Source organism: Balearica regulorum, chromosome 9 (assembly GCF_011004875.1).
Source record: "Balearica regulorum gibbericeps isolate bBalReg1 chromosome 9, bBalReg1.pri, whole genome shotgun sequence".
NCBI classification, from domain to species: Eukaryota; Metazoa; Chordata; class Aves; order Gruiformes; family Gruidae; genus Balearica; species Balearica regulorum.
Window position 1 is genome coordinate 1,624,477 of NC_046192.1, and position 21,331 is coordinate 1,645,807.

The 21,331-nt window shown below is 52.6% G+C and overlaps 1 protein-coding gene across 1 annotated transcript; it reads right to left on the minus strand.

Annotated features, from left to right (window-relative positions):
* Positions 1-5,230: 5,230 nt before the first annotated feature.
* Positions 5,231-20,203, minus strand: DZIP1L (DAZ interacting zinc finger protein 1 like). The gene is made up of 14 exons (XM_075760731.1): positions 17,203-20,203; positions 16,076-16,603; positions 15,148-15,232; positions 14,123-14,247; positions 13,596-13,757; positions 13,226-13,363; positions 11,995-12,135; positions 11,446-11,476; positions 10,573-10,617; positions 9,981-10,117; positions 8,572-8,764; positions 7,987-8,191; positions 7,049-7,200; positions 5,231-6,252 (listed from the first exon to the last, which is right to left on the minus strand). The coding sequence occupies exons 1-14, from the start codon at positions 17,203-17,205 to the stop codon at positions 6,074-6,076; spliced, it is 2,124 nt and encodes a 707-aa protein (XP_075616846.1). The 5' UTR covers positions 17,206-20,203; the 3' UTR covers positions 5,231-6,073.
* Between the last annotated feature and the right edge of the window lie 1,128 nt (positions 20,204-21,331).

Genomic DNA, 21,331 nt, shown 5'->3' on the forward strand with positions numbered 1-21,331 from the left:
ATGAGCCTGTTTGCAGTGTAACAACACCTGATATTACGGCTGCTCCCGTCTTTTTCTGGCCATGATGGCCCTTATCTCGTGGTGGGCATCGTCCATCGGGGGAATGACAGTGTGGGGAGAGCTGGGATCCGCAGCCATGGAGCAGCAGTTCCTGCTGCAGAAAGCACTTGGTGTTTCCTTGTCTTGGAATATCGACCCGAATATCCCCTTTTCAGCTGAACTGATCTGTTTCCTGAAAACCCTGCAGCTGAACCCACCTGCTTAGGGAAAGGTCTTGGTGAGAACAAAGTTCCCATTTCCAGGTTTTCCTCTGCAGCCCCGCAGGCTAAAAAAAAATGAGGATACACTAATTATTTCTTGGACTTTGAGGAAAAAAGCGAGATCCAAAAGCCCCCCCAGGATGACCCAACGTTGCCTTGATGGCAGCTCGTTGTGTCCCAGCGCCCACGTGCAAAGGACACAAAACCCCGTGCCACATCCACAGCCCGCGGTGCTCAGCACCAGCTGCATGGGGAGGGGGGACAGCCGGTCCATATGCTGCCTGGGGAGGACCACCCCCCCCAAAACACAGCCCCCCACGCTGTTCTGGATCCCCAGCACTGCAGGGAGGCACTTTTTCCCTAAAGGGTGTGAATTTAGGCTCTGAAGCCAGCACTACGTGCAACACCGAGCTGCTCAAAGGAGCAGCACCCTGCGCTCAGCCGGTCACCCCACAGGCAGAAACTCGTGGGGGGTACGGTGCTGTACCGAGACACGCGCAGCAAAGCCCTCGCCATCCTGCCTGGCTGCAGTTTGGAAGCAGCAGGTAAATATTTGCTGGGCTGAAGTGGGCTTGCTGGTTTGACCGACTGCCCAGCGATAAGGGGGGTTGAGACTCCAGAAGTCTTTGGCCAAGTAAAGCCTGGAAATAACCGGAGCCCAGATATAGCAGATCTCTTGGCTCCGTGAATAAATCAGGTGTTTCCTCCTACGGTTGTTACTGGTGAGGGACAGAAGACCCCTTACCAGTTATTTTGTCTTTATTGCCAATAAACTGCAGGGCACAGGATGCATTTGGTAGCACTGGCAGGGCCAAGGGAGATCAGTCAGGGAAATGGTGACTGGCGACATGTGCGTGCCTGTGTGCACGCACTCAGAAATGGGTTTGTTTCCACAAATTTGATCGTCCTCTGAAAAAATGCATATCCTGTTTCAGAGGAGCTAATTAAATATAGGCTTGTCTAATAAAGCAAACACTGAAAAGGCTGTGTGCATTATCTGCCAGCAGAGCTCTATATAAGTTCTTTCTGAGCTTCTGCAGCATTTGTAAGTATATGAGAGCACAGCAGATTTGCATGGACTATGACCAAGGGAAGCAAAGACCCGTATCTGAAGCTACAAATTGAACTATGAGATAAGAACTCTCCTGAAATCTATATGCAATTAAAAGCCCAATCTTCCTTCCTATAGTGACAAGGTTATTGCTTTTATATAGCTGAACAGAGATGAATGAGTCTACGGATTAATAGCACTAAGATTTATGACACTGTGCTTGCCCCAAATATTATGGGAGAATAGCTCTCTGGGTGAGATATTCCAGCTGAATAAATTTGATGGGATTTTTCTTTTCCTTTATTTTGTTTAGCTTGCTATTATTCGGGAGAGGTGCATTGCATTTAAAGATCGTTAATGCTGTGGTTTGATTATCTACTAATTGTCCCACGCATATTCATGCTTTATAAAAGTATTACCAATAAATGGAGTCCCACGAAGACAAACGGCATTGAGAAAAACAAAATGCAAAACGTATTATTTTAAAGAATACGAGACTCCAATGGCATTAAAGTCCTGGCAAGGGTCTGACAAACAATTTCAGTGTAGCTTTGCGCCCATCGGAAGGGCATCACGCCTGTGCCCCATGGATGTCCTGAATGGTATGGCTCTGTTACAGTACCTGCCAGCTGGTTGAGCAGCATCAGCTGGAGTAGTGTTTGTAAAACCAACCTCAGGTTTCTCTTCGCCCCGTCAATTTGCCACGGCAGTGCAAAGGTCCCTTTTTCAGAGGGAAACCCTGATTTGCACAGTTTCTCCTTCATTAAATTGGCTAGTTCTTTATGTTGCTGTCTCTGAACTTCTTTTGCCGTTCCCAGAGACTCCAGTGAGGGTGAAGACAAAGGAGACACTTCTGGTAGGAGAAAGGAGGTTTCACCAATTGGTGAAGACCATGGAAAACCCTCCATGCTATGCAAAACCAAAGAGAAGGTTGAAAAATTAGAGGGAGGAAAATAAAAACCCACAGGAATTTAAGTGGAGCAGTTTGGGTATGGGAGGGATGGGGTGGGGGTCGTAGGTCAGGGCAGAGGGGTGAGGACTGGGCTGTTTGCACTGGAGGAGCGGTAAAACCATGGCAAGAGTCATGCCCAGGAAAAAGCATGAGTACTGGACAGGAACGGCTCCTCCAAATCATGCTGTGATGCTAGGGTCGCACCTTCCACCATTTAACGAGCCTGCAGGTTTCTTTAGCCTTTCAGGAAAAGCCTTTGGGTGTCAGACAGCACGGATGGGCATGTGTGCTCCAGCCCATGGACCAAGCCTGCCCCACCACCCTCTCCACCACCCACCACCAAGCAGCGGGCTGCCGGTGCACCACCACAGCGTGCCGGTGGGCAGGATTTGACCCGAGGAGCAGGTGCGACGGTTCCAGAGGTAGGGGATGCGGTCTCAGGCTCCGAGAGGTGCTGGCAGCACGAGGGCAGGATGCCTGTGGTTTGCACAGGCCACCGCTGCCTGCAGCAGCCTCCCCGTTGCCTTCGCTGCTAACAAAGTCACGTTGTCTCATGGTGTTGCAGTGACACATCTTTACGGAGAGAAACGAATTTTGGAGGCGGCTCTTGTTTCATTGCTGTTCTCCTGCGGGAGAAGCCGAATTTGTTTCCTTAATGCAGTCACAAAGAAATCTTTGTGTGAAGGAAATATCAGGACACCTGTCTGCCTATTTAACCTCGGCTGCGAGCGAGCGTCCCCACTTGTACTTCTGATTTTTATTTTTTTTTTTTTCCCCACTGCGTGCTTTCTGCTGGCTTTGTTTTGTTTTGCTTTGCTTTCTTTTGCCTTCCCCTGGCTGCAGCAATCCACCTGCTCGGGGAGCATCCCTGCTGCTCTCCGCTGGTTCGGCATCGTGCAGCACAGCGTGAGCACTCAGGTTCACCAATGGGCACGGGGAAAAAAAAAAAAAATGAGTAGAATTTCTTTTCTGGACAAGACACACTGGTGGAGCTGGTATCGTTGGAGTCGCTTCTCCCCTTTCTCTCCTCTCCGGAGAGAGCCCATCACCTGTGATAATCCAAGGTGACTCCTCATGGCTCCTCCATGCCCACTGCGCATCCCCTTGCCATGTGGCTCGCTGCAGCTTGCAGCATGCAGAGAACAACTTCCCGTGGAACATGCTGCCTCAAAATATCCAGTCTGAAACAAAAATGCTTTGTCTGTATCTATGCTTATTTATTTGTCAGAGTATAAGGGTCACCTTTCTCTCAGCACAAGGCTGTCAGCTGGTTTTGGAGTTTCCCAAACTTTTTCCACCTTTTTTTTTTCTGGCACCATCTAGACTTGGTGTTGAGCGCGTGAAGCTCACTGCAACAGCTCAAAAGCACCTCGGGCATGAAAACTGCCGGCAAAACAAATGTAAGAGCAATTCTTGCACTTGGCGGCAGGCGAATACGTGCAGGAGCAGCAAGAGCAGCCAGGGGCTGGCAGGGTTTGGTCAGCAGAATGGATGTGATTTCGATTTTAGCGCTGGGCAGGGTGCCTGCCTTGGCACTGAGCTTGCCACGTACTCAAGGCGAAACAGCTTCTGCTTTCTGCCCTTTTCCTACCTGTTTGCTTTTTTGGGTAGAAATTTATTTCCCCATGGGTTTTGGGCCATGCCAGCACCGGAGCCCAGCCCAGGGCTGCTGCACGGCAGGCAGTGAGGGCAGACGTGCGTGAGGTTTCCTATCACCCTTCTCCCAGGAGCAAATCCTTGCTGCTACCTCCACCTGTAATTTTTTACAGGTAAAAAAGCTGATTTCTTCCTCTTAGTTACCAATATCAGTGCTCTGAAAGGGATGAAAACATCCCTCCTTTATTTAATTTATTAAAAAGCAGTGTTATGATTTGACACCCACCAAAAAGAACAATAGCTGTTAAATTAAGCATGAAATAACACATAGCACTGTAAGCAATGTATAACACAAGCCAGGTATAGTCCTTAAACTTGAATGATTAAAAAGGAAAAAAAAAAAAAAAACCTTTTCAAGGTATGTAGCAACAGAGCCACACCGTAATTAATTCACCCTGTTCGGCTCAGCCCTGCTTGGGCTTTCCGCTCCCTAGCATTAAAACCCAGATGTAAACGTTAGAAACGGGGAACGGTAGAAGTCTGAAACAAAGGTTGTTGGAAAAGAGAAAAGAAATTGAGGAGCGCCAGTTTTTCCTGTTGCACTTTGCAAAATTTTGTACTTTTAGGGGATCAAGATCCTAAATGCACTGCTACAAATGTACTAAATACAGAGAGAATTAGGAAAATGAAATTAATTTACACAGATGAGCCTTGTCAGCGGAGTCAGGCTTATGTGGTCATGTTTACAGTGCAAAAACTCATCCTTTGGGTTGGAGTTTCCACTGGTTCAAGAAGGAAAGGAGACAGAAGATGTGGCTTGTTACTCCGTCCAAGTGCATTCAGGCCAGGTTCCTCCTGGAGCAAAAAACAAGACTTTTTTCCATCACCCTCACCGGCAAAGGACCCAAGGCGAAGGAAAGCTGCTTTCACCCCTCCTTGACTCTGGGCTAGTTTTTTTTTGGGGGGGGGGGTGCTTAAAGAATAAAAAAGCCACATGGAAGTGCCGGGCTGTGTCCGGCATGGAGAGTTAGCCTGCGGGATGCAGAGAGCTGCTGGGGCTCCAAAATCTGCGTTATCGCTCACGTGCACGATGAAGGCAGAGCAGAAACCACTCCTCTTCAGGCCACGCAGCGGCTCTCCTCCTTGGTGCGATCCACAGGGAATGCCCAGGGAGGATCCAACCCACCACCCCCCCCCCACACACACACACACCCCCCCATGCTGTCTGGGACACCCCCAATCTCGGGGTCTTCCCAAAAAGAGGGAGCCCCGGGGAGGCTGCAGAGCAGTGGCTGCCCGTTCCTGGTCTTGTGGCACCATCCAGTGGCTGCTGGCAGAGGACTCCCCGGGTCTGTCCCCCTACAGCCCGGCTCCCCCAGCCCCTGGGCATCAGCAGCCACCGGTGATGTCTCCAGGTCGCTGCTGTCACCCGCAGACTGGAGAGGAGCACCCAGGGGGTGAAGGGGAGCAGCAGGGCCGGACCCACGCCCCGCGTTTGCACCCTGTGCTCCCCTGCTACGAAGCCACAGGGGGTTCATTCTCCATCAGGCTGATGCAAAAATTAGAGCACCAGGATGCCACACAGGAGACCTTTTCTCTATTCCCATGGCTTGCAAATTGTCCCATAAATCTCTCGCTTTGCCTTTTTTTTTTTTTTTTTTAAACTTTGGCAGATGAAGGCCCAGAATTTCATCATCATTGCAACAAGAAAAAAAAAAATAAATTCCCAGTATTTGTGCCAGGCCTTCCTTGAGTATAATCTTTTTTAATTTTTTTTTTTTTCTAAAAAAGCAATTTGATTCCGACACTGCCACCACTTTAATTGCATCAGCTCTCCCCCATAAATTGAGGTTATGTTTAAGTCCTGTTTTTGTAATTTAATAATTTTGCCATTGCATCACTCCAATTATCTCTGGATTTGTTCCAGAGACCTTTTCTCAATTTGATTCTCTGGCACTTAGTGTTTTGTTCCTAATTGCATGAATACTGATTTTTTTTTATTTTTTTTTTTCTTTTCCCCACCTAAAAAGGGTGAACGGACAAACATCAGGGGAAGGACAGACAACTAACTGGCTGGAGGGGCCAAGGGCCAAGTCTCTGCTGCTTTGCCTGAACCCCCCGCACACAGACTATGTCCTGCGGCACCACTGATGGGTATGAGCCGAAAAAAGGGTTTGACATGCCTTTTTTTTTTTTTTTTTAATGGAAATTATGTCAAGAGAACATCCCCGTGGCCACATTCTCACGAGATACCCGGAGTTTCTTGGCGGGCTGGCTGGTTTTGGGTAATGCTGAGCTCAGGGCTGGGAAGGGTTTCACCCCACCGGGTGGTCTCTGTGCCACTGCATCCAGGCGTCTCTCCAAGAGCATCACCGGCGCGGATGGGGCTGTCCCTGCGCACGGCAGAGCGGGTGAAACGGGGACCCCCAGGGCACGGCCACGGCAGGGATGGGTGGGAAGGGAGGGGGCTGCCAGCTGCCCCAGGACAAATTGGTTTCTAAATAGCTTAAACTCACTAGCACTGTCTGGACCCATCCCAACAGAGCTGTTTCAGGAAGCAAATATTTTGTGCGTAGGGTAAAGCACGGGGGTTTCCCTCCCTGAGCAAGCACTGGGTGGGTAACGCTCCTGGGTGTGCAAGGATGCTGGAGAAAACCTCCATCTGCACACGCAGCCTGGGCTAGTGGTGTGCGGCAGAGCACTGACAGCTCATTTTGGCCTGGGATACACCAAAGCCACGTGCAAGGAGTACCTGCTGCTGGCTGCAGCCAGTGCGTAAGCAAGAGGTGCCTCCTGCTGCCCTCCCTCACCTCTCCGAGGGGCACAGGAGCAGTGCCCACCTCGCTCCCTGATTCATGGTTCACATCGGGTTTTAGCACATAGAGCTTTGGGTCCTGGGGGGGGTTCCCTGCACCCTCTAAACAGTCTGGTTTCCCTCCATGCAAAGGAACAGCCGCAGTATTCATTGAGCCCCAGGAAAATACCCTGGCAGGGTCCGGCACACGCGTGGCAGATGGTTGAAGCCACCGGCGCCCTGCTGCCTGGCTAGGTATGGGGGATGGCGGGGTGAGACTCGTCCCACTTCAGCCCCAGGACGAAGGTGACACGGCAGCGCAGACGGTGCTAACCAGGACTGTCCCCACCGCCTCGCTGACCCACAGCGGTTGCTACAAGAACAACAGGCGGTACCCAAACCAGCCGTTTCCTCCAGCGAGTCCAGGTCCCACCCGTCGGAGTCGGTCTCATCCCCCAGCACCACCGCGGAGAGCGCTGGCTCTTGCCGAGAGCTGAGCCTCACCGGGAACGGGGCAGGTCTCTTCCCTCCCAGTGTGGCTTCTGAACTGGTGCACAGAGATGGGTTGGGTGTGGGGCTGCTCTGGCGTCCCCCTTCCCCATTCCTGTGGTGGACACAGGGAAGCCCTGCGATGCTCCGGGCTGTGATCTGACCCTGAGCAGGGCAGCCCATGGAGAAGCTCTGTGTTTGCCATGGACGTGGCCAGGTCCATCATGCCCACTGCCTGCAAACACTTTCCTGCTGGCATCTCCGACAACTGCTCACACCCACACTTTGCCTTGCATTTGGGTATTGCTCTGCTTGAGTTTAAAACCTAGCTCTGGCTTTTTCTTGCTCCTGGAGCAAACAAGTAACTCCTTTTCCTCTCTTGGTCACAGATGAGCTCTTCTTCCTCTCTGCTGCCATCTCACACCCTCTCTGTTGTTTCTTCTCTGCAGGGTCCACAGTTTCTCCAATCTTTTGTTTTACATCTTTACTACTTTTGCTCCAAGCCCCCACGAGACCTCCTTCATCCCCTTGCAGAGGTCTTGGGAGGGGAAGAAGGAGCCGAACACTGGTGGGAAATGGCCCGTGTTTGTCTCCAGCACCACAAGGTGGGTACAAGCCCTCAGGTCTGACTTTGCCGAGTTGAGTCAACCTGTACGGGCAGGGACACCCCAGGAAAATCCTTTTCCAAACAAACCCCTCTGGGGTACCAAATAACCCACCACCCGGCAGTTTCCAAAGGTGCTGGTGTTTGGCCAGCACCCAGCACACCTGGGGACAGGTTGTGGCCGCGGGTCCCGGGCACTGCCCACCTGCCTGGAGACCAAAAGGAAGTGATGTGACTCACCTCTGCCGTGGGACAAGTCCTCGGTGGGGACTGCTGGCTTTGGAGGTCCTCAGGGTGCCCCAGGGAGTTGTCGGGGGGCTGCGGGTGGAGTGGGCTCTGCTCCGAGGAGCAGGCTGGGGGATTACTGAGGCTTCAGGCTCTGCTGCAGCTGGGATCGCCGTGGGCTGTGACCTCCGAAGGGACCTCGGGCTCTTTGGGCTTCGAGCTGGAAGACAATATTGAGAGCAAGGAGAATCAGCACCCACCTCCTCGTAGTCCTGTGGGCTGCCTTTGGGGGAGCCATGCCACCCACCCAACATGGGATTGTGTAGGAACAGGGAGGGGAAAGGGATTTTCAAGCACTGCCAAACCTGCATTTCACTCTGCTGGGGCTTTTGGGGACAGCTGGTATTTTTTTCCTGAATATGTCAGGCCAACCCACGTGAGGTCAAGATGCAGAGTGCAATTGCAGAGACTTGCATCACCCCAAATGCCCTTTCCCCATCTTCTTGTCTCACCGGGTAAGGGAATGGCATGCCGTGGCCATCGGTGGGTGGCCACAGGTCCCTGAGGTTGGTACATAGGGAGGACAGGAGGTCACTTCACCTGGGATGATGAAGGCCTGTTGAGGCAAATTAGTGCTGGGCTTCTTGCGTCGCCTGACTTTCCCCATCAACGCTCGGACCAACTCATCCCTCAGGTGGAGGAGACCGGGAAATTTCTCAGCCTTCTGTTGCTGCTGAAGCCTGACCAGAGCCTGGAGGCTTCTGTAGGTCCGGGTGGAGATCCCCTTCGCAACCTAAAGCGGAGGATGGCTGAGGGGCCCGACGTTGTCCTCCCACGTGTCGGGTGGTGAAACAAGCTCTCAGCAGCACTGCCCTTATCTTAAGAGCATCCTGCAAGCTCCAAGCCCTGTCCAAGCCCCAGGGAAGCTCTCACCAGCCCTGGGACCCACCGTTTCCCCAGCACGATGGTTCCCATGCAAACAGCCCACAATGAGGCTTCAGGAGTCATTTGCAAAGCCCTCGTCTGCTCTGGTAAACAATCACTGAAGCGTAAATCTCAGCTATTTTGGGCAATTTCTAGGCTGTGGGGGTAAGCGCAGCATTTTCTCTTAGGAGGTATTTATGACTCGAGCAGGTTTTGCGACCATGAATGTCCTGGGCTTGTAGAGATGCAAAGTGATAAGAAGCGAAGAGGGTTGCACGCCTGTGGGCCTGGCTTTGGGCACCTCTGCTGCTTTTAACACCGCCCCGGTGTTCCCAAATAACGTGCCAGGGAAAGGGAGGACACACCAGGGCTCCAGCCTACATGAAATGAACCCAGGAGTGCTCCTTACAAACACCTCCAGGAAATAATCACTCCAGAAGTCACTGCTTTCTCTTCAGGACCCGAAACAGAAATGCTGCCTTGCTCAGAAATAAATAATGCTGCCTTGCTCAGAAATAATGCTGCCTTGCTCAGAAGCGGAGGTGGATGGAGCAAGGCGGGTCCCCAGCAGCCATGCCTGCTCACTGCCCTTGCACCAGCTCTGCAAGGTGCTAGGTGGTGGTGTTGCATTGCCAGGAGCTCGGGAAGATGCGTAGGAGGTACTATTTAATATGCTTGGCATGAAAAGGAATTGGACAGTGAAAGTCCCCTTGAAATCCCTGTGACAGGGGCTGCTGTGCCCTCAAACACCCTCCTTCCCTAGAAGAGAGGGAGCACTGGGTAATTTAGCATATGAAAGGCTGCTTGTGAGGAAGATTTGCTGGAGAGATACTAATAACCAATCTCAGAGATGGGAGCACGGCGGTTTATTCCCTCTGCTACTGTGTGATTCTGCCTCCACCTTCCCATTTGCCTCTCAGGGTGTGATTGCTCCAGATGATAGGGATTTTTATTTTTTTACTGCCTGTTAGTGTTTGACTTGTTCTCTCCCCCCCACTAAAAAAAAAAAAAATAAAAAATCTTTGTGTCCCTGCATTGGCTCAGGGCTGGCATTGCAAACACTGCCACTGAAAGGGCAGACTTACCCTCTTGACCCCCATGCTCTCCAGCTTTTCCTCCAGCACTTCCTCCAAGATGAGACGAAACTGCTTGAGGAGGTTTGGGTTTCTCTGCAGGGCTTCCATCAGCCTCTGCTTCCCACCCAAGGCAGCCTCCTCCCTGTCTGGAGTAAAGACGGGTGCTGGCACCAGCACAGCCACACATGGTCTGCACCCCGGGGAGGGGGCTGGCGGGTCCCTCCTCCTCTTTGAGGACACAGGTCCCACCAGTCCCAGAGCAAGCAACTGGCTGCCCTCAGCAGACTACAAAGTGGCAACTTACTCCTCAATTTTGATTAATTCCTGGCCACAACTTTTCCAAAATCCCACCCACAACCCAGCAGCCGTCTGGCACAGCTCTCCTGGGTGAAGCGTTGGCAGCAGGGCTGGTCATGGTGCTGTCACACTCTGCGCACCCACGAAGGGACCAGCGAGCTCATCCCCTCCGCCACCAGCCCACCCCCTCGTCACCTCCAGCTTTGTCCAGGACCCCTCATCCTCACTGCCCAACACTCCAAACCAAATGTTGGCTTCATCCTGGTACTCTCAGGACAGGGATGATCCCAACTCCGATACCCACCTGATGACTCTTCAACAGCCACCTTTTTGGTCACCTCCCAGGTCACTGCAGGGAAGAAAGGAGCTTGTGAGGGTCAAAGAGGAGCCAAGGCCCCAGCGCAGAAGCAAGCACTGATCACCACCTGATTTTCCTACATGGAAAGTACGGACACAACTGTCCCCTTGGGGATCCAAGGATGGCCCAGGTCTGGCACCAGCCCTTGGAGAACATCCCCGAGGGAAACTCCAGGGCACTTGCCCAGCAAGGCCACTGGCTGGAGGATGTCAGTGGGCAAACAGCCCTCTGCCACCCTTAGGGCTGGGGTCAATGACGTACCCCTTGGATATCTGCTACTATATCCACCCCTGGTTTATGGCCTTTTTTGTTTTCCGAGCAGCAGCCCCTGGCCGGGTCTGCGGCTGCCACAGGCACTGGGGAGCTGAGAAGTCCCCGATTCCTTTCCCTGGCAATCGATTATAGAGAACCCAGACTGTAAAGAAGAACCCACAGCGTGCCTCACCTCCTTATTTTTATGCAAATAACCACTGGCATCATTTTGGATGATGCAAGGTCATCCGTTTGCTGTGAGCGCCTGATTGAAATCTCATTCCTTTGGGGTATGGCTGCAGTGCAAAACCCACCCGAGAGACAAGCGAGGTTTGTGCCAGCAACCAGAGCTGTGGTCTATGCTGTTGAGGCAGACAGTCAAGGGACTGGAACGTGTCCACCACTCCACGGCTTCGTGTGAGAGGACATACAGCCAGCTCCCTGGAGAGGCCTCCGTGGCACATTCATGTAGAGGGAGGCAGAGAAGACATTGTGGCCTGAAGGGCTGTTAGTGATGAAAAGTTTATCTAGATCCAAACTGATTCACTTTAAAAATGCAATCATTACCTTGAGGGTTGCTTGCAGATAGCAGCTTGATCTGTAAAGGAATAGACTGGGCATCATTCAAAGATCATTTCTTTGTCTATAATTTTGGGTAACTCTTCCGCTCTCTGCAGAGTATTATTATTAAATGCATTCAAAAACAGAGCAGAAAATAGCAAAACCCTGAAGTGGGCATACACACTCCCCAAGTTCCCTTAAGCAGACCATACCTGCAAGGGGTTAGGCACCTTCCTTTCCATCATATCTAGCACATCAGTTGTCATCCTGTTATACCCACGTGCCAGTCACAGATCTGATAGAGAGTAAAAGATGCTCCAAATTGTAATGCAAAGCGTTGCTCTGGTGATCTATGCCCCAGTGGGCATGGTTCGTGCCGGACTATGTGCATGTAATGCTTCGTGTTTAATGAGAGCAAAAAAGACCCAAATGTAGTAAAGCATTACAGCATGGGCTTGAAAGTAGGCTTAGTCTTAACTCAGTAAATATTTTAAAGCTGCTTAAACCCTCTTGATGAACTGAGGTCTCCTTTTTTTTTTTTTTATTTCACTTAACCTTCTTTTCCTGGGACTTTGTGACCTTGGGCTGCCCCCTGAGCCAGGTGCTGAGAGCATCCTTCTGCTGATGGACATGGTCCATAACCACCTGCTGATCCTGCGATGGGGCGGCACAGGGTGTCATCTTCCCTTTCTTCAGCTGAGAGGGGCAAAAAAAGGAACGAGAAGACTTGAACATGGTAAAAATGGGTTTGGAGCCACCTCTTCCCTTCACTACCAAGAGCAGCTCTCTGGATTTTTATTCATTATTGGGATCCCAAAGGGCAGATCTGGCCTTGCAGAAGATATAACGCCAGCTTTGAGGTCTGCTGGTGGCAAGCTCGTGCCTTCTCTTTGGTTGTGATAGGACACAGCTTTGGTCATTGCATTTCATTTATTCTTTCCCCTTGATAACCTAATAACTATACTCTGTTGTGCTGGGCTTTGAAGTCCAGCCAAGGCTCATTTTAGGCGCAGAGCCCCACTCTTTCTGGTTACCACTTGCTGGGCTGATCTACAGAGAGAGCGTTCCTGGTTCTTCTGAGGAGACCTGACATCTCTGGGGCTTGAAGCTAAGACGGACAAAAAACCATAAGGGAAACATCCAGGCCTTTTCTGAGCAAGGTGCCTGGGAGCTGCCGAGGACATCTGGCACCCACTTGGCCCTCCTGTGCCTGGTTCTCCCTCACTGCTCTGCTCTGCCAAATTAAGCACACAGGCATTTCCCTCCTTGGGTTGTGGGCTGGAGGCTTCTTGTGGGCATGGGCACCCGATCGTGTTCATACTCAGAGAAATTCAGCTTCCCTTTGGGTCCCGAAGGACAGCTGGCAGCGTAACAGCGGTGCCATTCCCACCCCACTCCATGTTCAGAGGTACCATGCATGGTAAAGCCTTCTTCAGATGTTTTTAGATGTTGAGAAGGCAGCTGATTCATGGGTAAATAAGTTTCTTTTGTTTATTTGGTACTTTAAATGCTTTTCCATGTGGTGACCTTCTGCAGTGCTCCACTGAAGAGGGGTTTCCCTGCAGCAAGCAGGGCTGACCTGGGACCATGACATGCCCTCTGCACCCTCCAGGTCCCATTTCTGGACTCGGACTGTCAGTGCTCTACACCAGGAGGAGCCCATTGCTACATGAACTTGAGCCAAGACCAGACATCCACAAAGCAGATGCACACATTGGTGCGTGCATGGAGGTCCACCTCCATCCAAATGCACCTCCTGGAAGGACATGGGGACCATGCTGCTCACCTGCACTGCCATCCTCTCCTGCTCGCCCCACAGCTCTGCCCAGCTCGGTGTCTGGCCCCGTGCCTCCTCGGTATCATCGTTCTGCAGGGTCCCCAGGTTGGACACCGCCGCCTCTCTGACCCAAAGCTCCTGCAGTTTCTGGAGCGGGGAGAGGAAGGAGTTGTGTGCCCTGCAGGAGGATCTGTTTTCCTCCTGGGGAACACGACCTTGGCCAGCCTCTCCTTCCAACCTCAAAATGCTTCTATGCCCCAGGAGCAAAGAAATGAGGCTGCTTTGGGCTGTGAACCTGTGATACCACCTGGATCAGGTGAGGCAGCAGGCTCGGACATCCCCTCGCCTGCCCTGAGGAGCCTGCGGGGTGCTGGCTCACCCCCTCCACGGCACTGCTCCTGCTGGCCACGTCCTTGCAGGCTGCGAGGAAGAGCCGCCTCAGGCCATCTATCTCTTCATGCAGCTTTGTCCTCTCCTCCTCTTTCCACCTTTCCAAATCTCTCCTGCCCTCCTCTTCTTGCCGGTGAGCTCTCTCCATTTCCTAAAAGGAATGGAAAAAACCGAGGCAGGAGACGTTTTGGTTGCAGAGCAGAAGCACCAAGGGCTGGGGCTTCTGCCCTGGCACCAGCGGGATGAGCACTAACGCTCTCATTACACCCATTGCTGCTCAGAGCCTGCCTGCACACCGTGGGGAGGTCAAGGCAGCACAGCCTCCCGGGCAGGCAGGCTTATACAGTGACATTTCCCACAGGAATTTTTTGGGCCAAATTTTCAAAAGAAATAAGTATGAGCTCCACCATAAAATATTTTTCAGTGACTTTTTCACTTGTGCTTTCAAAAATGCCCCATATTTCATCACTTCTCCCCATTTTTTCCCAAACTGGCAGCAGTACCTTAACCCCATACCTGCTCCCTGCGCAGCTTCTCCGCTTCCCTCTCCACTTCCAGCTGCTGCTGCATCTCCCGCAGTTTTGCCTTGAGCTCCTCCACCTCATCCTCCATTTGCTCCACCTGCTTCATCTTCTGCCTCTCTGCAAAGCCCGGGGAAACAGAGGTGCCGTGAGCAAGGGTGCAATCTGCCAGCTCCTACTGGGATTTTGCTTTGAGTGGGGTGGAAAATCCTACCAAAGCACTGAGCAAAACTGCTGTAGGGTTTCAGGGTGGAGGAGCAGGTAGCTGAGCTGCAGGAAAAAACATGGCAAATGTGGCCATGTGGCCTCTGATTATTTTTTTTTTTATTATTTTATTTTTGTAAACTTGGAGAGATTAGCAGCTCGTGGAGCAGCGTGGCTTTGCACTGGGCTTACTCTCCCAAGCAGCCAAAGTGCCCTGCACTGATGTTTCAGGCCGCACCGGTGCCTCCGGAGCAAAGCTCAACCTGTTGCATTGCATCAGCCCTGGGCTGGGGTTTCAACCTGCCAGCAAACGGCAAAAGCGGCTTTTTTATCTGCCAAGTTCAAGTGCTGGGTGCAGGTCAAGCTGTAACGAGGCCCCATGGCTCTCACACGGCGTGTTACACCTCCAGTTTTCAAAGCGTTTTGCAAAGGAGCATCAATTTCTTCCCAAAAAAGGGGCACAGGGAAGATGAACCCCTCTCCCACTCTAGCAAAACACTGTCTGGAACTCCCCAACATAGCTCCATCCCCACAGTCCCATGGAATCTTTGGGTGGAGAAGATCCTTAGGGAAACTGAGGCACAGAGATGAGTTGTAAATACACGTGCAGTCTGGTATTGGGCTGCGTGTCCTCCCTGTGCTTGAGGGAAGGGCAGCAAGCAGAAAGCACTCAGTCGATATTCACAGAAAAGCAGAAGAGAGAAGTTATAAGAAGCTGCCTTTAACCTCCTGTGGTCACTCTGGTTTCCAGCATCTACGTTAAACGGGGGAGAACCTGCCTGGGAAAGCGAAGGGAGAAATTATCCCAGTGCTCACCCGCCTCGGTGGCCTCTGCGTGCCGGCGCTGCACGTGGGCTCGCAGGAAGGAGTCGCTCATGAAGGCTTTACCGCAGAGGTGGCACTGGGGAGGGGGGAAAAGTCAGCGGAGGGACCGGGATCTGCAGAAAGGGGCACTCCCCACGTCCCCTGCAAGGCAGACAAAGCTTCGCTGCTTTAAAGCGAAAGGGCAGACCTCAAGAGACACGGCCGTTGCGTTGGAAGCACACAGATGGAGGGTGTTTGGAGTTTCTTCTGTCTGAAACCAAAGGAGAAGGCAGAAGCCAAGATGATGGTGCAGGGATGCTGCTCAGGGAAAAAAAATGCTGCTTTCCCCAACAGAGCAGTGCAGCATCAGTGAGGTCCTGGTTCTAATGGGACCCTGTGCTTGTAGGGTTGACTGGGCTGTATGAACCTAAATCACCTGGTTTGGGTGGCTTTTACTCTCCAGGAGTAAGTGAGTGCGTTGATTTGGTGATGAGGAAGAAGCAGACAAAAAAGGCACCACGAGGCTTCCTACTGGAAGGGTGGGAAAAGCTCAGTGAGGTGGGGGGAAAGCGAAATCACCACCAAATCCAGGAGCATCCATAAATCTTTCAGTGGTCTGAAGGATGCTTAAAGTCTCCCTGGCAGGAGGCATCCCCCAGGACAGAAGGATCTCCTGAGATCTCCCCAGGCAGCCCTCTACAGACCCCCTCTCCCACACTCTGCAGCCCTGACTACCCGTAATTAGCAGAAAAAAAGGGAGCTTCCCTAGCAAGGACTTTGCAGCCTCCGTGAAGGTGATGAACCAGCTCCGGGGAAGGCAGCAGGGGCTGACCAGGACCTTTCCTGGGGCCAAGGCAATGGGGCTACAAAGGCAGGATGCAGCAAGGAGCATCCTGCACGGGGACGCACTTTACACCCCTTACACCTTTCCACCACGTACCTTGCAGTAGGTGTCCGGGCCAGCTTGCAGGAGAAGCTGCTGCGTGGCAATCAGCTTCTTCCACCTCCTGCTCTCCTCCTTTGCCCCCCGGAGCTGCGCTGCCTGCTCTGCTGCCTGCTGCTGGGTGCAAGCCAGCTCGGCGCGGGCAGCTTGCAGGCGCTGTGCGTGCGCGGCCAGGCTGGTGCCCAGGAGCTCCTGGCAATGCAGCAGGTACTCGATGCTCAGCTGAGCCATCCTGAGAACCTTCAGCAGGACGGGGTCCGCCGGCTGCCCGCAGTGGGGGCATCGCTCCCCATCCAGGTTGCAGAAGGTCACGCCGGCGATGTGGTCCTGGAGCGCGGCCACGTCCACCTCGCGGGCCACCCGCTCCACGTCGATGGCACTGAAGCGACGCCAGTCCACGCCGACCCGACGGGGCTGGAAGCGGAAGGGGGGGATGTCCACCGGGATGGTGAGTCCTGGGGATGCTCCTGGCATCCCCGCAGGCATGGGCTGGTGCGGCGGGTGGTAAAAGGCTATGGAAAAGGGCTGGAAGGCAAAAGGGATGTGTTATGGCTGAGCCACACACTGCAGGCATCGGGGAGCGGGTCGGAGCTTATCTTACACAGCAGCAAAAAAAAACCTCTTCCCTCCCCATCCAGAGCTGCTATCTACTGCTTTGCCAAATTCTGGGGGGGAAAAAAAAATAAAAAAAAAAATCTGCCAGTTTGTTCACCATTTGCTTTTGGTAAGGGAGACTTCTACAAGTGTCTGTTGGAACTCTTTACAATAACCCATTCTGAATGAGCTTGTAAATCCCTCCTGAGCGTACGTACCCGGGTTTAGGGAACCAGAATTTTTGAATTTTGATTTGTTTTGAAAACAATACACGGTAAACTTTAATATCACAACAGTCTGCTTTGCCCTAAACCTAGATCACTTCCAGAAGTGGTTTTTGCTCATTTTCCTAGCTGCATCCTAAGCAATAGTTAAACAAATATAGTTAAAATACAGAGTTTTACATCTGTGAAATAATAGCCCTATGTCGTTCTCAGTCTCTAGCCAGGGATTTGCTGCTGCCCCATGTTACAATTTCCCCTCTGCCTCTTCATTTTTTAAAAAAAGTTCTTTGCAGAAAGGCCACTTACCATAGTTTTGGATGCAGAAGGGGTTCCTGCACAGGCTGAGCGCCCCGGGACGCGGAGCGGAGCAGCCAGCGCGGTGTTGGCGTGTTGCTGGGTGTGCTGTGTACAGTGGTAACGCCAGTCCCAGCCAGCCCATCGCCCTGCACACGCCTCTGCCTCCCGCACGCTTCTGCGCTCCCGAGACGGGGACAAAACAGGGTCAGGCAACCCAGGGAGACGCTGAGTAACCGCGTGCGCGGTGCGAGAAAAGCCAACCTTTCCTGGGCTCTCCTCTGCTAACTCAGAGGAAGAGGGGGCAGTGGTTATCGCTGCCTGTTTGCGGCAGAAAAGGTGCCCAAATCAGGTTTTTTGCCCTAATTTCAGTCCTCCAAATGTTGTTTGCAAGCAGGAGGCTCCAAGGCTCCCACTTGTGTTTCTCCAAGGCTCGGCGCTACCAGGCACACGGGGTGATGGTGGCATGGGCAGGGCAGAGCAAGGGCAAGGGGCTGCAGGGTTTTCCAACCGAGAGCCTAGCAGAGACATTTTTCATGGTACCTGCACCCATCCTGGGATAAAATGATCCTGTTTTCATCTTTTTTTTTTTTTTTGATGCTGGAGCAATCACAGACCTTCCCAGCAGTTATCTGGGGTTGCACACGGTAGAGCCAGTTAATGCAGCAAGCGACATCTGCAAGCCCGTGAGCATTTTCCATCTCATGGGACTGTTTTTCCACCCCTACCCCAGGCTCTCCGCTACCCTCCCTGCCAGGATTGCTTTACCTGCACGATGCTTCCTGTGTCCTTGCGAGGCTGGTTTGCTCTCAGTCCCGCTCAGCGGCATTCAAACCTACAGCAAACTCTGCAAAGCCCTCTCTTGCGCTCAGAGACAGAGAGCCTCCTCCTGCCCCACACATGCCCCTTCACATCCCTGCCTCTCTCTAACCTGCTTAGTCAGCTCGCCAGGCACCTAAATACCTTTGTGCCTGTAGCCCCATCTCCCACCGGGGCCTCTCCCCGTTGCATGTAAAAGCCAGGGGTCAACAGCTGCTCTAAACCGGCCTGGATGGACCTGGGAGACTCTTTTAAGCACTTTTTAGCTCTACACCAGTTTTACTTGCCCCTCTCTTCTTTCTCACCCTTCCCTCTCTTATTCCACTGCCTCAATACGGCAGGAGAAGGCAAGCCTTGATTCAGGGCTGCAGCTAACCTGGGAGGAGGTCACGCACTGCTGCAGACGAGGCACAAAGCCTCCGGCATCGGTGTGACATTCTCATTAACCAGTTTCCCTCTAGGGTTTGCTCATTTTTTTATCTTTTTTGGTGCCTACTAAAAAACACCAGATCAGCAAGCCCCTTCCCTTCCAGGCTTGCGCAGCCAGCAAAGATCATTATTGCTGCTACTGCTGTGATATATATGCTGTTAGCAGCACTGCAATGGCAAACAACCCAATTCATTGCATCAGGCAAGTGAAGCGTACGTATATATGCATGCATACATATATATATGTATATACTTGCGTAAACATAGCCCTGACTCATAGCTGCATGCCATGCAGACCTCTTGGGTAATGGTGCATGGTCCCTGCAGGTGAGGCTTTGTTGCACAAATTAACCACTCCTAAAGAGGAGGGGTTTGCAGAGACCATTGATTAAAAATCCCCTAATGACCTACTGCATAGCTCAGGGGGTAGGCTGTGCTGCATGACCTTGTTGTTAATATTAACAAGGTCTTCACGCACCAAAGCCAGCTGTGTTTCAGGGGCCATCAACCCTGACCCGCTGCTTTAGCAGCACGGCTGCGATCGCCCCATCGCCCGCTTCAGGCGTGCCTGTGGGTGCTGGAGCCTGCTGGGTTTTCCCCTCCGTTTCTTACAAAATGCTGTATATAAGGTCTCAGACAGTGCAACTGTGGCTTCACCGGGACGTTGGTACCGTAAAACCACTGCATTCAGTAACCTGGGCACCCAGCTTTGAAGACTTATTTTATCTCTTCAGCTCTTACTTGCATTTTAACTTCTATGCTGTAATGTATTGCAACGTCAGCTGGTGCAATGGAGCTGCTGGCAAAAGCCATCTTCATCACCCGCAAGGGAAACATTGGAATTCCTTCCACCAGGACTGAGATTTGGGACATGAAGACATCGGCCTCGAGGAGTGCAGGTCCATTGCTGAGGTAGCAGCTAGTGCCACCCAGCAGAGCTCAGAGCTGAAGGTGGTCACCTGCACCATTTCCACTCCACTGTGTTAAAACCAGCTCCACCAAAGTGCTGGTAGAACTGGATCTCAGAAAGCGTGATGGGCTTTCATTTTCCAGGCTGGCAACAGTGTGTTCGCTGTCCCAGCTCATAGCAGGTCTTCTTCCCTGCAACCCTCAGCCTTTGGCAGGGAAATTTCTCCTTGTTTCTTTCCCTTCCATCCTTCCCCACCGCCACCCTGGGGCCCTTCTCACCTTCCTGAACCCTTCAAGGGCTTCTCTGCTCCCTGCAACGTGTGAGGCTGCCCCAGGTGCCAGCATCCCTCTGCTCCCCTGCTGATCTGGGAGCCTGCAAACTTTGGGAGACACCTCAGCACGAAGCAGAGAAGTGTCAGGAGACTCAGAGTCTGCTCACAACCTGCTCGAGCAGCTTCCCCACCTCCTCAGGACCCTTCCCAAAAGCAGCCATCACCTCCCTCCCTTTCTCAGCTTCTCCTCTCACCGAAACGTAAGCTCCCGGGACTCACACTGGGTGGGCACAGGAGAAAACCCCCACGTGAGACCTTCGGTGAGGTTGGCTGCGCTTGCTGCCGTCAGCCCTGTTTTGCTAAAAGTCCTGACGGTGCACGCAGGCAGGAGAGAGAAGCGAGACGGGGTCGGACCTCCTCTGCAGAGGAGCTGCTACGTAACCCAGCAGAGCCTCGGAAATGTTTCTCGCCTGAGCTCATCCGCAAAAGGGACGGAAAGTCTCTGCCCGTCCCCCAGCCCCGTCCCTCCCTTCCACGGACACAGCCATTGCCCACAGACGGGAGCCTGGAGAGTCGAGCCACGGGGCAGAAGAAAGGGAGATACTCACTGATTGCTAGAGATAGAACTGGAGAGAGGGGATGAGGACGGGAGCAGAGCGATGCACGGCGGCTGGGAGCAGCTGGGATTGCGCGAAGCCGTGCAGGAAACGGGGGGGACTTTCTGGGCTGTAACCCTACGCTCCTCCCCTGCATCCCCTCAGCCCAGGAAAGTCAAAGTCATGGAGGAAAAGCAGGTCCCGATGCCGCAGGCAAGAGAAACCTGCTGTAACAGAGCAGGGAGCAAAACTAAACCGGTGCGGATGGCACCGGGGCGTAAAACTCATAGCCCCGGGCAGAGGCACGAGAGCTTCACCCTGGGAAAAGGGAACGGCAAAAATATTCCCCCACGCCACGTGTCTGCTCTGACAACCCGCAGCGCTCGGTTTTGCACCGCCTGCCCTTACACCGGTGCAGCTCGACTGACTTTAGCAGTTACTGGGGGGTGGGGGATGGATGACACACTGGGCTGGAAGGAGACTCGAGCCCGGTGTCCGAACACGGCACGAAGCACACGTAAACCCCTTTCTTCTCTCGATTAATCCTGCTGCAATTTCTAGCCGCAGAAACCGGGTTGCCGATTGCAGCGTGCTCATTAGCTGCTGTGTTTACAGAAGATAGCATTGTGCAAACGGCAAACATTCGATGACGGGCGACCGATTCGCCCCCGCCTTTCTGCTCCTGAGTTAAAAACAGCTGTTCAGACAGACTCAGAAGAGATTTGCAAGCTGGGCTTCTTTTCAGGGGGTTGGGTGGATTGGCATCACCCTGGCGGAAAAAAGTAAATGCAAGGGGATAAATTCATCTCCTGCAGCAAAAAAAACCACTGGGTGCTCTGCTGGGGTTAAACAGGGATTTTTGCACAGCTGGACGACCTCATGACTACCTCATTTCCAGGGTAGTTGAAGTCCATTTATTTCAAAGGGATTTGGGAGCCCTGGAGGGCCATCCCCATATCCTTTCTTGGTGCCTCAGCATCTCTTTTTCCAGGGAGATGTGACTCTTTCCAGCCAGAACTGACCTCAGAGGATGGAGCAGTGCAGCCCCTTCCTGGAAGGAGCCAAAGTAGAAGTGCAGAAGCACAAACATTTGAAGAATGGGACTCATTTTCCAGG